General features: G+C 46.1%; 1 protein-coding gene across 6 annotated transcripts in view; it reads left to right on the top strand.

Annotated features, from left to right (window-relative positions):
* Positions 1 to 1878: 1878 nt before the first annotated feature.
* The window catches only part of IL1R2 (interleukin 1 receptor type 2), a 35904-nt gene continuing 22945 nt past the window's right edge, over positions 1879 to 14837 (top strand). The window contains exon 1 of one of the 6 annotated variants that reach the window (XM_054476024.2): positions 1879 to 1978. Coding sequence is in view for 3 of the 6 variants with exons in the window: in XM_054476021.2 (XP_054331996.1) it covers positions 8759 to 8875 (117 nt within the window). In the remaining 3 variants the exon portion in view is untranslated. Of the gene's footprint in view, positions 2016 to 8735; positions 8876 to 14837 lie in introns of those variants that run through there. The other 5 variants (XM_054476023.2, XM_054476022.2, XM_054476019.2 and 2 more) reach the window with 5 other exon arrangements.

A 14837-nucleotide genomic window follows, 5' to 3' on the forward strand; every position in this document is an offset into this window, starting at 1 on the left:
GTAGGCCGTGAAGCGGGGCGGAGGGGTAAAGTAGCCATGGCTCCATGATGCTCCAGCAGGCCTGGGGACTTACTCTTGGGTGTCTGTTGGGTCTGAGCATTAGTTCTTGAAAAGACTATTTAAGCAATTCTTGTGACTCTGTGATCAAGTTTTCCCATAGAAAGAAGTGAGGCTATGTAAATTCCTCCTTATAGATCACAAGATCAGCAGTTAACTCCAGCATGGCCAAGAGCAGATGGCATGGTTTTGCTTCCTCTCTTTGGCTGAATTAAGCTGTGGGCTTCCTGTGTTATTTAATGAACTGAATCCTAACTGAGGCCGGTCAGCTGGGAGTGATGTGTTTAGTTGAGCACAGAGAGAGGGTGGAGACAGGGGCTCAATTATTGGCGTGTTCTGTATCCTGGGATGATGATGGTATTTGGTGAGATTTTCCTACTGGGATGAATTCCCACCCTTGAAACTTACTAGGCTTGACTCAAAATTTATGCTTTGTTCTTCAATCTTACCACGTCAAAACAATGGGAAAAATCCCAAATATTTCACCTTCTAATGGTCCTTAAAAAGAATAAACATGATATAATGTAACATTTACCCTTTGCTCAACAAACTCCATTTTGGGGCAATCACAGTTTCCAAACAGTTTCCATAAGAATCCACCCATTGTGAAGTTATACACATCATTAAATCAATACAGCTTACTCACCTCGCTCCCCATCCTCAAACGTCTTGACTTCAGTTTTCTCTTCTTTTTAAGCTGGAAGACAGATTTGACCATCTCTAAGTTTCTACCTAGCTCTAACATTGTATTTTTCTAAGATTTTATTTAACCAGTTGAGATTTGACTTTCAAGAGTTACCATCCTTTGTTAGCAAAAGGATAAAACTAGGACCCATGGGCCCTTCTGACTTAGCCATTTGTTCTGGGTATGAATTCCCTAAGATTTCTCTAAAGGAGTTTCTATACCTGCCTCTTTAATTGTAAGAAAATAAAGATCTGCATAAACCAGGCAGTGTTATGAAGGTTAATGCCATGGGTTTTAAAGTACATTTTGAAAAGCATTCTTCCTTTCCAACCACCAACAGAGGGATTCCAAATTACACCTCTTTCTAAACGATGCAACATGAGTGAGCACATAGGCGAGAGGTCGCGGGGGATGATGGAGGGTTCTAGCCCTGGAGCCTGGCTTTCCAGGGAGGCTGTGGCCAAGGTTTTACGCTCCCATTTGGCCTCCTGTTCATATCAAGGAAGGCCCAGGACCGTGAGTTCTCAGATCCGTGGGCTCTGAGCAAACCAGGTGCACCCTGCCTCGGCTTCGTCCTAACTCCACAGTGGCAACTTGCATGGGAGAGAGGAGCAACAAACAACACCTTCGGGCTGGTTAGGGGGTTTGGGAGACATTGGTTTTGTACAGACATGACTTGATGCTGGATTCCCACTTTCAGACGACATACTATTCAGTTCTGCAAACTCCACAATCTAGAATAAGGAATTAGATAACCAACCCCCTCCTTCACTTAACAGTTAAAAATCATACAGGACTCTGAAAACAAAACAAAACAAAAACTTAACCTTTCTTAGATCCTAAAAGGGTTCCTTGGATGGAAAACCAACTCTTCCACTGGCTAAAGATCAAAAGCGTCTTTTTCTCTTTAATGGGGCCACAGTTGGGCAAAACGCCCATCACTTTAAAACCACCTCTCCGCTGGAAGTACGTAATTTTTAGCGAGTCACAGAAAAATAGGGAAACTTATGCGGAGTTTCCTTGGCCACTTCCCCATCTGGGTGATCATGTACTCAGACCCAGCACTGCAGCCTGGGGTTGCTCCCCGTGAGGAGGAAAAGGTGTGTCCGCTGCCACCCAGTGTGAGTGGGTGACACCACCCGGTTAGGAAATCCCAGCTCCCAGGAGGGTATAAATCCCTGCTCGACTGCTGAGCTCCCGCTGGAGGTGAAAGTCTGGCCTGGCAGCCTTCCCCAGGTGAGCAGCAACAAGGTGAGAGAATGCAGAGCTGCAGGTAAGAGGCTTTGGAGAGAGAGAGAGAAAGAGAGAGAGAGAGAGAGAGAGAGAGAGAGAGAGACAGAGAGAGAGGGAAAGGCAAAGAGAGGCAGAGAGAGAGGCAGAGGGGGAAAGGCAGAGAGAAGAGACAGAGAGAGAGAAGGAGAGACAGGCAGAGGCAGAGAGAGACAGACAGAGGCAGAGAGACAGAGACAGAGAGAGGCAGAGAGGCAGAGAGACAGAGGTAGAGAGACAGAGACAGACAGAGAAAGCAGAGACAGAGAGAGGCAGGGAGACAGAGAGAGACAGACAGAAAGACAGAGACAGAGAGAGACAGAGGCAGAGAGACAGAGACAGAGAGAGACAGAGAAAGACAGAGACAGAGAGAGGCAGAGAGACAGAGACAGAGAGAGACAAAGAAAGAGACAGAGAGAGGCAGAGAGACACAGAGAGACAGAGAGAGGTAGAGAGACGGAGACAGACAGAGAGACAGAGAGAGGCAGACAGACAGAGATGGGGAGAGACAGAGAAAGGCAGACAGAGGCAGAGACTGAGACAGAGGGAGAGACACAGAGACAGAGAGAGAAAGACAGAGACAGAAGAGAGAAATCTGGGAGTTGGGACACCTGAGTCCATTTCTGGTGGAGGCTCAGGCGACTCTCCGGATTTCTCCAGACCTCAGGAACCTGATCCGGGTGACCTCCCTTGCCCATGACCTTCTTCACCTGTGTGAAGGTGGCCGGAAGCATTACTTGACCTTTCTGGGCCTCAGTTTTTCTATCTGTCAAAAGAGGGGCTGGATCAGGGGGTTTCTAAGGACCTTCCATGATTCTAGGCCACAAGTAAAATCGCAGTGGAATCCAACACAAGATAGCGGACCACTGAGACCCGTTTCTACCGCACGAGGCTGCACGTGGGATGTGCGCTGAATGGAGGGCTTTCTTCCTTAGAAGCCTCAAGAGATTTTCTGGTGTGAAAAGCTTCATATTCTAAAGTCACTGTGGATTTTCTAATGCCTGGCTCTTGGGTGGTTTTCTGAGAGAGGTAGTAGAGTGTGGTTAGGGCTGCGATGTGTCCCCAGAGGGGAACTGGCCTGAGTTCAGAGTCCAGCTTGCCTGGGACGAGCTGCGTGACAGCTCACCTGCTCAGGGTCTCCATTTCCACCTGCAAATAGTAAGGTCAAGGGTGATGAGGAGTACAGTCAATGAATCCAAGTAGTATCAAGCACTCAGGCCTTAAGGTCACCCTCACACAGGGGAAGAAGGTCGTGAGTGAGGAAGGTCGCCCAGATCAGACACCTGAGTTCTGGAGAAATCAAGAAAGTTGCCTGAGGCTCCAACAGAAACAGACTCAGGTGTCCTGACTCCCAGATCTCTCTGTCTGTCTGTCTTTGTTTCTCTCTGTCTGCCTGTTTCTCTCTCTGTCTGTTTCTCTCTTTCTGTCTCTACTTCTCTCTCTCTCTCTGTCTCTGTTTCTCCCTATTTCTGTTCCTCTCTCTGCCTCTCTTAAATCCTGGCACACAGTTTGCTCTTGCTGTTTGAAGCTCCTTCTCTTTAATCCCATTCCCTTTTGGGGGCCTTTGCTCTTCTTAGAGCCCTTCAGGACTCCTCTACCCCCACCCACAACTCTGCTCTAAGATCTTGGTCAAGACCCTACATTGCCCTGAGTTCTCTCTTGTGTGAGCAGAGGCAGCCAAGTGTCCAGACCTTCCCGGAGCCTCCCAGCGCTGCATGGCTGCAGTGGGAGCTGCCGGCCCCCTTTCTGCACTAAATCCCACCTCCTGCACACTCACCTTTTCCATGCCCATTTCATCAGCTCTGCCCTCCCAAGGCCAGTGGGCCTCCTGCCCACCTGCTCATTTGGTATTACCACATGCACAGACACAGGAGAGTGCCTTTCTTCTAACCTCATTTAGAAGTTTGTCCATTTGGATTGTATTTTGGTACTTGGTTACCCTAAAAGGCAAGAAGGAAGCTCGGCTGAATGTTTCAGGGCAGCTATCCTCTCTCCAGGGGTCTTCAGTTGGCCTGGGAGCCTCCTGCCTGGCCCTGCTAGTAGGGGTTCCCTTCTACACCCCCACTCCCATCTCGACCTCCAAAGCCTGTTTGACAGTTAGAGCTGAGGGATCCAGAACATCCACGGACCTCGAGCCCTCCTCCCCTCCCCCAGGAGAGCAGAGTTGGCCTCTAGCAGCAACAGGACTGAAGCAGAGCAGACTCGGGTTGCTTTTTCATGTTTTCATCACGGCTTTCCATAGGCGAGACACTCGATCATGACAGTGCCTTTGCCCAGTGGTTCTCAAACTTGAGCCCGCATCCGAATCACTGGTGGGCTTATGAAAATGCAGAGGGCTGAACGTCTGATTCAGCAAATCCTGGTTGGTGACCTGAGAATCTGCATTTCTAATAAGTGTCCAGGTGATGCTGACGCCAGTGCCAGGGGACCACACTTTGAGAACCCCTTCCTTAGGAGACGTGTCCAGGGCCAAGCCTTTGGGGGAGCTATCTCAGGACAAGGGCCTTTTGAGATGGTGCCTTCACATCTCCTGAGGGTCTTGTGAATATTTGGCTGAAGGCCTTGTGAATATGCGGCTGATTCTGATTCTCTTGGTCTGAATTTTTTATAAATGGTGTTCGTGCTGCCGGTCCATGGACCACACTTTGAGTAGAAAGGATTTAGAAAGTCTAGGAAGAGGTCTTCTTATTTGGGAGCAAGGAAGACGTTAGTGTAAAGTTTTGGATGGATCCTAAATTTTCTAGAGCTAATATTCATGAGAATATTTTCTTAAATGTCTGTGGTAGGCAGAATTCTAAGATGACTCCGGCTGATCCATGCGCTTGTATAATTCCCTCCTTGTGGGATGTGTGAATAGATGGAACATCACTACCATGATTAAGTTACTCTATGTGGCAAGGGAGAAGGAATTCTGTGGAAGTAATTTAGGTTCTCAATCAGTTGACTTGAAGTTAATAAAAAAGGTCATGTGCTGGGTGGGCCTGACATAATCAGATGAGCTATTTAAAAGAGGATCAGGAGGTCAGAGTCAAGTGGACAGAGACTTAAAGCAGCAGCAGATGTTGTTTTTTTTCCATTAGCCTTGAAGAAACAAACTGCCCTGGTGTAGAGAGGGCCTCAGGGCAGGAAACATGGGTGGCATCTTGGAGCCGAGAGTGGCCTTATCCAGGGAGAAAGTGGGGGCCCAGTCCTGCAGTCATAATAGCCCTGTGAGCTCGGAACAGGAACCTGTGCTCCAGGAAGGAGCACAGCCCAAACAGTACCTTGATTTCAGTCTGGTGGGACCCTGAGCAGAGACATCTCACCTACAGCAATGTGAGCTAACCAATGCGGTTGTTTTTAAGTGGCTGAGTCTGTGCTGGTGTGTTACACGGCAATAGAAAATGAATACAAGGTCCTGATCCTTCACTTTGACTGTGGTGCTTGCCCTCCAAGGTATACTGTGGCAATGACCTCAGTAGCTTCATACAACACGAGCTGATTTCTTGCTCATGCTACAGCATCGTCATGGGTTAACTGCGTTGGACTGTGATGACTCATCAGAGCCACTCGGGGACCCAGGTCATTGTCAAAACAGAATTTACGGAGACCAGCAGTGGGACGCCCATTGTTTTGACACAAGTGCTGGAGGGTGGAGATTATTCCTACTTATCAGAAGCAGAAGCAGGCACAGCAGGAGCAAGTGAGTGGATCGATGGATGCAGGTGGACCTCAGCCTGCTGCCCGGATGGCTTGACTGTGCCGTGCTGGCAGCATGGATGAACAAGGGCTCAGCCTGCACCATACAGGAGAGAGCTGGCAAGACAGCACCAGCTGTGAAATGCACAGGCCTGGAATCGGCACTTGTTTTTTGCAGTCACGTGCCCCGCCTGACTTCAAGGGTTCAGAGAAGTGAATATTGGTGAACATGAGCGTACCCACCATGTAGGGTTACCCAGTTAGCTCATTTGGGGTGGGAGGGAGGCACACAGGATTTCAGCTCACCAAGCTTCACGGAGCTGCTCTCACCACCAAGGAACGAGCTGGCCAGGCATCTGACAGCTGAGAGGAGCCAGAGGGGCTAAGAATGCAAATGGAACACTTGCCCACAGCCCCGGGGCAAGCCAAAGGTTTCCTCTGGGGCTTTTTGGGTCTGGTCTGTGGAAACCCAGCAAGTCTGGGCTATCTTCAAGTTGAAGATCAGGTTTTCTTGTGCTGAGGGTGAGAGATTTTTCCACACAGTAGATATAAAAATCCCTGGGTGTTTTCAGTCTTTTTTTTTTTGGGAGAGTAGCTGACTTCTTGTTACTTGGACACCCTGGACACAGGGCTTGGGATAGTTGCCACCCTTGGTGCCCCTCAGAGGACAAGGTGGGCACATTTTCCAGAGAGTGGAAGATGATCTTTCAAAGCATACAAAGAAAATCCCATCTGTTTTGACATCTTAAAAACTTTGGAAGAAAATATTTCCAAAATATATATATATGTATATATAGTAGTGAGTATATATGTGTATATATATGCTGATTATATATATTATATACTCAGACCCAGTATATACACATATATAATATATACTGCTATAATATATATACTCACTACAAATTGATGCCAAAAAGTACCTTTAAAGCTTTGCCAGGAGGAATCTCATTTGGCTCTAAAGGCCCTTTCCCACTAGGGCAGGGGAATTAAGCCTGCTGCTACATGTATTGCTGTGTGAGTTGGCTCAAATCTACCTCTCTTGCATTCATTTTGTTTCTTTTGGGTAGATGTTCGCTCTTCCAGTTTCTCACCAGCACCTTCTTCTAGCCAGGAAGAAGCCTGAGAAGACAGGGACATTGTGTCCCCAGGGAGTGGTGGGCAGCTGATCCACACGTGCTGACCTGGGGTCTGCACTGGCTTCTGTGGAGATGTCCCTGGACCTTCCTGGTCATGAGGTGTCCTATGGAATCTACTGCTGGTGTCTGTGACTGGGAAAACCCGAGGTCTGGTGCCTCAGTTGTCAGAGCCAGTGCTCCGTCCAAGGTCGCCCCTTGTGCCTCTCACTGGCTCCACAGGTTCTCTGCATTTTGGCCATGACCTTGTTTTTTCTGTGGCTTAGACTGTCCAGGTGATACTCAAAATGTTTAGCAACCAGCAGGGCATGAGTACCAGCCCATCAGAAAAGATGCTACAGCATCTGTTGCTGCACCTGAAAAGCTCAGAGGAGCACCAGAAAGTCAAGGCGGCAGAGGGTGGAGAGCTCAGGGCCTTGGGGAAGTGGTTATCTACCAAGAGGTGGGGCAGTCTTCCCCCACTTGCTCACTGCTCCTTACTGACTGAATATCCTGAAGCCGTGGCTATAGGTCATCTTGTCTTTCATCATGGCAGCCCCATCTCAGCCCAGATCTCAGTTTACCTTCCATTCTCTCCTGGGAGTGCAGCGGAAGGTCTGAATCTCTCCCATCAGTGAAGCACCCCTTTACCTAACAGCCGCACCATTATTTCCATTCTTCTTTAGTGCCCCTTACTTCACCAAGGTGGGATTCCTCCAGAGATGCAACTTGGAAGCAGAGCAAAAATTCCTCTGCGTCCAGCCTCCTTCTCTCTTTTACCTCTAGTCCCTTTGCCTTCAGGTTTCAAACGCAGAATAAGAAGCAGGACAGCCTGCCTGATTCCTCTTGTACATTCCCTCCTTTAGCCCTGGAGCCCAAAGGGTCTTTTTCTTCTACTGACACTTCCTACCAGGAAGGAACTTCCCCTGCATCATATCCACTTCCTTCCCTCCTTCTGAGGAGGCCTTTGCTCTCTCCCTTTCCTGGGGCTGTAGTGGCAGAAGAATCCAGAATAGCAAGGAGGAAAACACATTGGGAAGTAAATGCAATATTACCTTCATTGTATCTGTGTTGCATGTACTGTCCCATCCTAGAGAAAGAGGGGTTTGAACAAAATTTAAACTATTCTTTGTGATTCAAGGAAATCATTAGGAGCATCAATTATTTCATGCTTTAGCATCCTGATATACTCAGTAGGGCACAGTTACATGGAAGGGACTGCGGGTGTCTGTGCTTAAAATCCTGAAATGGCTGTGTGCTTTGGTTCTTGCACCTGCTTAATGGTTTTCCGTCTCCTCTGTTACTGGGCAATCAGCTGCCGCTTTTTCCAGTGTGTGTTTTCTTCTCCCAGCCTTCTCCCTCTTTCCAATTTGCCATCTGGAATCTGCTTTTGATTGAGCATTCTGTTCAGCTGTTGCTGCATGAAAAACTATCCCAAAACTTAGTGGCTTAAAAATGACAACTATTTTATGATAACTCCTAGTTTCTGTATGTCACGAATTTGAGGGCTCAACTAGGTGATTCTTCTGCTCCATGTGTCTGATTGAGTTCAAACAGTGGTGCTCAGCTGGTGAATGGACTCATCTGGAGGGTCCACGATGGCTTCACTTACATGGCTGGTGCCTTTGCAGGGTTCCTGGGAGGCTGGGCATAGCTGGGATTGTCAACCAATGCCCTATATGTGGCCTCCCTAGAGAGGTGGTCTCAGGGGAGTTGGACTGTCTTCATAGTGGCTGACTTTCCAAGGAAGCCAGGCAGAAGCAAGCGCCCCATGGAAACCAGGTGGAGGCTGCATGGATTTTTCTGATCTAGCTCCAGAGTTCACACAGCATCACTTCTGCTGCACTGTATTGGTTACACCAAGTTACAGGCCAGCCCACATTCAAGGGAGGTGAGTTAGACTCCACCTCTTGGTGGCAGAGTGGCACGGTCACATTCTAGAAGACCATGTGGGATGGGAGATACTGTTGTGGTCACCTCTGGAAAATACATTCTGCTACTCTTAAAAACTAGCGACGCTCATACAAATCAACAGAAAGAGCTTCTGAAGGAAGACTTTAAAGCTGCTTCTGTGAGTAAAATATGCTACATGCCTTTGTACCAGGATCTGATTGGCTGTCTTTCCCCTACTCAGATCTTCCTGTCCTTGTTTCTTCTGTCTTTGTCTTATTTTAGATGGGCAGGTTTTCTGGATGACTGATTACTCAAATATTTTAGGTGTTTCCCACACTCAGATTATAAGACAGAAAGCAAAATTTGTTTTAAGGGTGTATGTCTGTTAACAACCAACTCCTGCTCTAACGCCAGAGCGTCCAGTTACTAATTAACTTTATCCAGCAGGTAGCCCAGCAGAGCTGGAAGTCCAGTTCCCAGGAGACCTCAGAAGCCCCGAGTTGTGGCTCTGCCATTGGTGGCCATGGGGCCTTCGGCAAGAGAGTTGACTGAGTTCAGTGGTTGTCTGCTATGACTCGATGCTTTAGAAACTGAAGCTGTATCTAGGACTGAGGAGGCCTAAGCTCAAATCCAGGTTGACTTAGAGTTCCAGGGTTTTAGACCTGCGAGAGACCTGGGAGGTCTCACCAGCCCAACCTTTGTATTTTAGAGGTGAAGAAACTGTGACTCAGAGATTGAGCAAATGACTATGTCGTTGCCTAAGATCACATAGTTAGTTAATGGTAGAGTGAAGACAGGAGCCCAGTTCCAACCCCCAGTTCCATATGCTGTCACTAAGATAAAAACCTTAGAATTCCTGGCAGCCTTGAAGATGTATGTGTGTGTGCATGTGTATGTACTTAGAATTGTGTGTTTATATGTTAAGCATGCAACATTTATATTGTGTATTTTATAAATTAAATATTTATAGAACATTTATATGTTCTATAATATGGATCTATGCATTTGAGCTTATGGATTCCATTAGGTAAAGTTGCACACATTTTTAATATAGTAACTGGTGTTAGCTAAGTTACCAACTACGATACTGATGAGTTCTCAGGCTGGGCCGTGGAATGGTTGCTTAGCAGGAATTCAGCAGAATGCAGATGGTGGAAGGGCTGATTTCTCATCACGTCTTCCAACTGTGTCCTTGAGCAAGCTCCTTATCTCCCTGAGTACCTGGCTCTGCTTCTGTAAAACACTGATGAGAGCTACTGCTTTTTGAACACTTTCTTTTTGCAGCACTGCTGAGCTCATTACATATGGTGTGACATCTAATCCTCCTGTAGTGCACACCAGGGTATGCCCATTTCACAGATGAGGAGACTGAGCCTCACACAGGTAATGTAAGCTGCCCACCACCCTGCTGCTGGCAGGAAGGAAGGCAGGATTTCCACTTCTCTGTCCAGGTACACTGTGCTCTTCTGTATACACTTTCTAACTCTCAAAGTTATTGGAAGGTGAAGGAAGACTTCTTCGGAGCTTCCCCAGAGGGTCGAATACGACTAATAAATGAAGTTTAGAGGGAGGCAAATTTGGGATCCAAAATGACAGACATTTCTAATTACGGATACTTCCCAAGACTGGCAGTGTGCATCCTGTGATGGGGGTAAGCTTGTCTTCTATAGAGAACGCTGGGTTTCAGAAGACTGTTTGTGTGGGCAGATAGACTTAATGGCTTCTGGAGCTCCCTCTAGCTCCAGGTGTTGATGCTTTTACAGAGCAGAGAATGAGTGCCAAAACCAAGGATTGTGTAGGCTCGGGTTTACATCCTACTTTGTCATTCCTTAGCTCTGTGGCCTTGGGCAAGTGACTTAATGTACCCAAGTCTATTTCCATTGCTCCGTGTTTATAATGGGGATGTTGAGCTCTACCAGACTCATGAGTTTTGTCCTCTGGAGTTGTACAGAGCAGTGCATTCCTCTTACACAAATACCAGGCTGGGAGAATTTGAAGCCTGTGGGTTTGCCCTGCAGATGCCTAGGACCTCACAGGTAGAGTTTCTTCATCAGTCATTTTGGAGGAGGATGGTGACTATTCCGGGCTAGAGGAGTGGTCTTGCTGGGTGTCAGTCTGGGCAGGGTCTAATGCAGGAGGCAGGTGAAGCAAGTGTTGGTTGATGGTCCAGCCTGCTGGAAGCTTGGAATGACCCAGACTCACGGGGAATGGAATGTTGATACAGGATTTGAATGAGCGAAAACATGAGTTGAGTTGGTTGACTGAACTTGACCAACTTCTGTCCCAAGAACCACTGACTAAGAGACACTTCAGTGGTGGTTTTAGCGAGAAGGGATGTTTGCTGGCAGACAGTATAAAGAGAGTGCCTATGCCTTGGTGGAACCATCTGTATTAGTTTCTGCCAATTTGCTTCTCTGAGATTCAGCCCAATGTGGCCTAATGCCCTATTCTGCCAAAGATGGGTCTCCCTGCAACGTGGCCTCCAGGAAGCAATCTGTCTCACCAGGCCCCACCAGGGACAGGAGGCTAGTGTCCAGGACATCACCAGCTGTCTTTGTGACACAGCTGTGCAGACCAGGAACAGTCTCAGCCGGCTGCTCGGAAGCTCATTCCTTGTCTAGCTTTTTTCTTTCCTATAGAACAAAAGTAGTTTCTGGACAACTCATGTAGGTTTTGTTTTGAGCCAGCACATTTTTCAATAAAAGCTGACTGAAACCTGGTCATGTATTTCTCTGTATCTGAGTCTGGAAAGTCTTCCCTCTTAAAATTCTGTTATTTCCTAGGACTTAGTTAAAAAATACATTCTATATTGTTTCACCTTTGAATTTATAAAAAATTTCCAGGTTAATTTTGATGTAAATATTTATTTCCTCATGGGTTTCGAAGAATTTATACGACATGTGTAAAATATGTTCGGGCTCCTAGGAATTCATTTTACACACTAGAAGTGACTCAGTGATAGGTGTAAGGCCTGAGAGCTATGTGACTTCATTAACATTCAGCACCTGCCACCGTGTTTTTGTTCTTTGAATGACTGTGCCACCTGACTCAGAGATGAGACAGTTGCCTAAAAACTTCTGGGAATAAGGTAATGATAGAAATAAAGAAAAGTTTCATCTTCTAGGTGAATTCAGTCCAGATATATTCAAATATATTATCAAAAAAAATTGTTACTCCTTCTACATGCTGGAAAATTCCTTTCTGGAGCTATAGTTTACTTACTACGTTCTCAATCTGTTAAAAAAATGTATTCCTGCATGTATTCTGAAGTATTTAGAGGTGAAGTTTGATGATGTCTGCAACTTTCAGATGTTCAGGAGAAAATATGTCTATGCCTATGTCTATATCTGTGTCTGTGTCTGTGTGTCTGTGTCTGTGGGTGTGTCTGTGTCTGTGTCGGTGTCTGTGTCTGTGTGTATGTCTAAGTCTAGGTCTAGGTCTGTGTCTGTGTCTGTGTCTATGTCTATGTCTATGTCTGTGACTTTGTCCCCTGTGTCTGTGTCTATGTCTGTGTCTGTGTCTGTGTTTGTGTCTGTGTCTATGTGTAGGTCTAGGTCTAGGTCTGTGTCTATGCCTATGTGTATGTCTAATCTAGGTCTAGGTTTATGTCTGTGTCTGTGTCTATGTCTATGTCTACGTCTATATCTATATCTATGTCTATGTCTATGTCTATATCTATATCTATATCTATGTCTATGTTTGTGTCTTTGTCCCCATCTGTGTCTGTGTCTATGTCTGTGTCTATGTCTATGTCTATGTCTATGTCTATATCTATATCTATGTCTATGTCTATGTCTATATCTATATCTATGTCTATGTCTGTGTCTTTGTCTCTGTCCGTGTCTGTGTCTGTGTCTCTGTCTATGTCTATGTCTATGTCTATATCTATATCTATGTCTATGTCTGTGTCTTTGCCCCTGTCTGTGTCTGTGTCTATGTCTGTGTCTAGGTCTAGGTCTGTGTCTGTGTCTGTGTCTGTGTCTGTGTCTGTGCCTGGGTCTATGTCTAGGTCTATGTCTACATGTATATCTCTGTTTGTGTCTGTGTCTGTGTCTATGTCTATGTCTATGTCTATATCTATATCTATGTCTATGTCTGTGTCTTTGCCCCTGTCTGTGTCTGTGTCTGTGTCTGTGTCTGTGTCTGTGTCTATGTCTGTATCTGTGTCTGTGTCTGGCTGTGGCTGTGTCTGTGTCTGGGTCGGTGTCTGTGTCTATGTCTGTGTCTGTGTCTCTGTCTGTGTCTATGTCTATGTCTGTGTCTGTGTCTGGCTGTGGCTGTGTCTGTGTCTGTGTTGGTGTCTGTGTTGGTGTCTAGGTCTATGTCTATGTCTGTGTCTTTGTCCCCTGTCTGTGTCCCATGTCTGCATCTGTGTCTGTGTCCGTGTCTAGGTCTATATCTAGGTCTATGTCTACGTGTATATCTCTGTCTGTGTCTGTGCCTGTGTCTGTGCCTCTGTCTGTGTCTGTGTCTGTTGCTGTGTCTGTGTTTGTGTTTGTGTCTGTGTCTATGTCTGTGGCTGTGTCTGTGTTTGTGTCTGTGTCTGGGTCTGTGTCTATGTCTGTGTCTGTGTCTCTGTCTGTGTCTATGTGTAGGTCTATGTCTAGGTCTAGGTCTGTGTCTATGTCTATGTCTATGTCTGTATCAATGTCTATGTCTGTGTCTGTGCCTATGTCTGTGTCTGTCTGTGTTTGTGTCTGTATCTGTGTCTATGTCTGTGTCTCTGCCTGTGTCTGTGTGTATGTCTAGGTCTAGGTCTAGGTCTGTGTCTGTGTCTGTGTCTAGGTCTAGGTCTCGGTCTATGTCTATCTATGTCTATGTCTATGTCTATGTCTATGTGCCTGTGTGTAAATAGAGATAGAAGAGGGAGAGAGAGTGAGAATAAAGTGAATGCAGCAAAATGTTAACAATGGCGAATCTAGTGAAATATATACTTGCATTTGTCATACTATGCTTTCAACTTTTCAGTCTTTTTGTAATTTTTAAAAATTAAATGAAAAGGTGGAGTAAGCACTTACATCCTTTTAGGCTATATGTATTGTCTATGACCAGAAGCTGCAGACACCTGGGAATCAAAGGCAGGTAATGGTTACCTGGGCCTCAGTGCATGCTCTACCACCTGTCCAACTCAGGGCTGTGCCGTCAGCTCTTTCTACCTTCCAGCATTCTTTTTCCTTCCTTTCACACTTCACACATTTTTGTCTTTTTCTTATGCCTGGTCTTGTTTTTCATCACATGCCTCTGTTTTCTTATGTTGAATGTGGTGAAACATGGTTATTTGACAAAAAAAAAAAAGATAGAATTCTAACTCAAATACTTGGAAGGAGCTGCCTTTGAAATTTCTTTCTTCCAGTAAGAAGGTCAACTCAGATTCCAGCAGAAATGTCAAGTTGTCTGTGATTTAAAAACTCATTTAAAGAAAGTAGGCCGGGAGAATAGTGTTTTGCTGCAAACTTCTGCAAAACTAATTTGTTTTCCCCTCTGGGCCTGCCAAAAATTTACTGTTTCCCACGCTACAGCAATTTTGGTTCCAACCTTTTTCTGAGGTTTTGATTATTGAAAACTGTCACTACTATGTGTTTGTGGTTTACTTGTCTGCAGCCACTTCCTAGAGAAGTCACAGTAAAGCAGCTCTTTTACCTGAGTCCAGGGAGAGAAACCAAGACACCCTTGGCTGGAGATGGGGGTGGGGGTAGATGGGGCTAGCAGTTACTGGAGGAGGACAGCATTTTAGGATTCGTTCTACTGGAATAGGGTCCTTGTTGAAACACTTCTTCTCACCCATCCAGCCATATCATTTGAAGAAGAGAGTTAACTTGAAACTCACTTTACCTGTAGAAAGAAGAGACTCGATTAGATTTCTCAAAGACTCTTCAGCTCCACAGCTCTGTGAAGCGTTAGCTACTGACTGATCCTGAATGGCACAGCCTGAATTTCTGGTGTCAAAGTAATTTTAAACATGGTTACAAACCTTCCCATAATTCCCGTAAGCCTGACCCTGAGAGAATGTGAGCATGGTGGGGCGCTTTCATTTGAGGGGAGGCTGCACGTCAGCTCCTGACTTTGAGTCAAAGTGACTTTTAGAGTCAACCAGCAGAAACTGTTTACCTGAAATAGTTGAGTATCAGAAAGAAGACTGT

This window comes from Pongo pygmaeus, chromosome 12 (assembly GCF_028885625.2).
Source record: "Pongo pygmaeus isolate AG05252 chromosome 12, NHGRI_mPonPyg2-v2.0_pri, whole genome shotgun sequence".
NCBI lineage: Eukaryota > Metazoa > Chordata > Mammalia > Primates > Hominidae > Pongo > Pongo pygmaeus.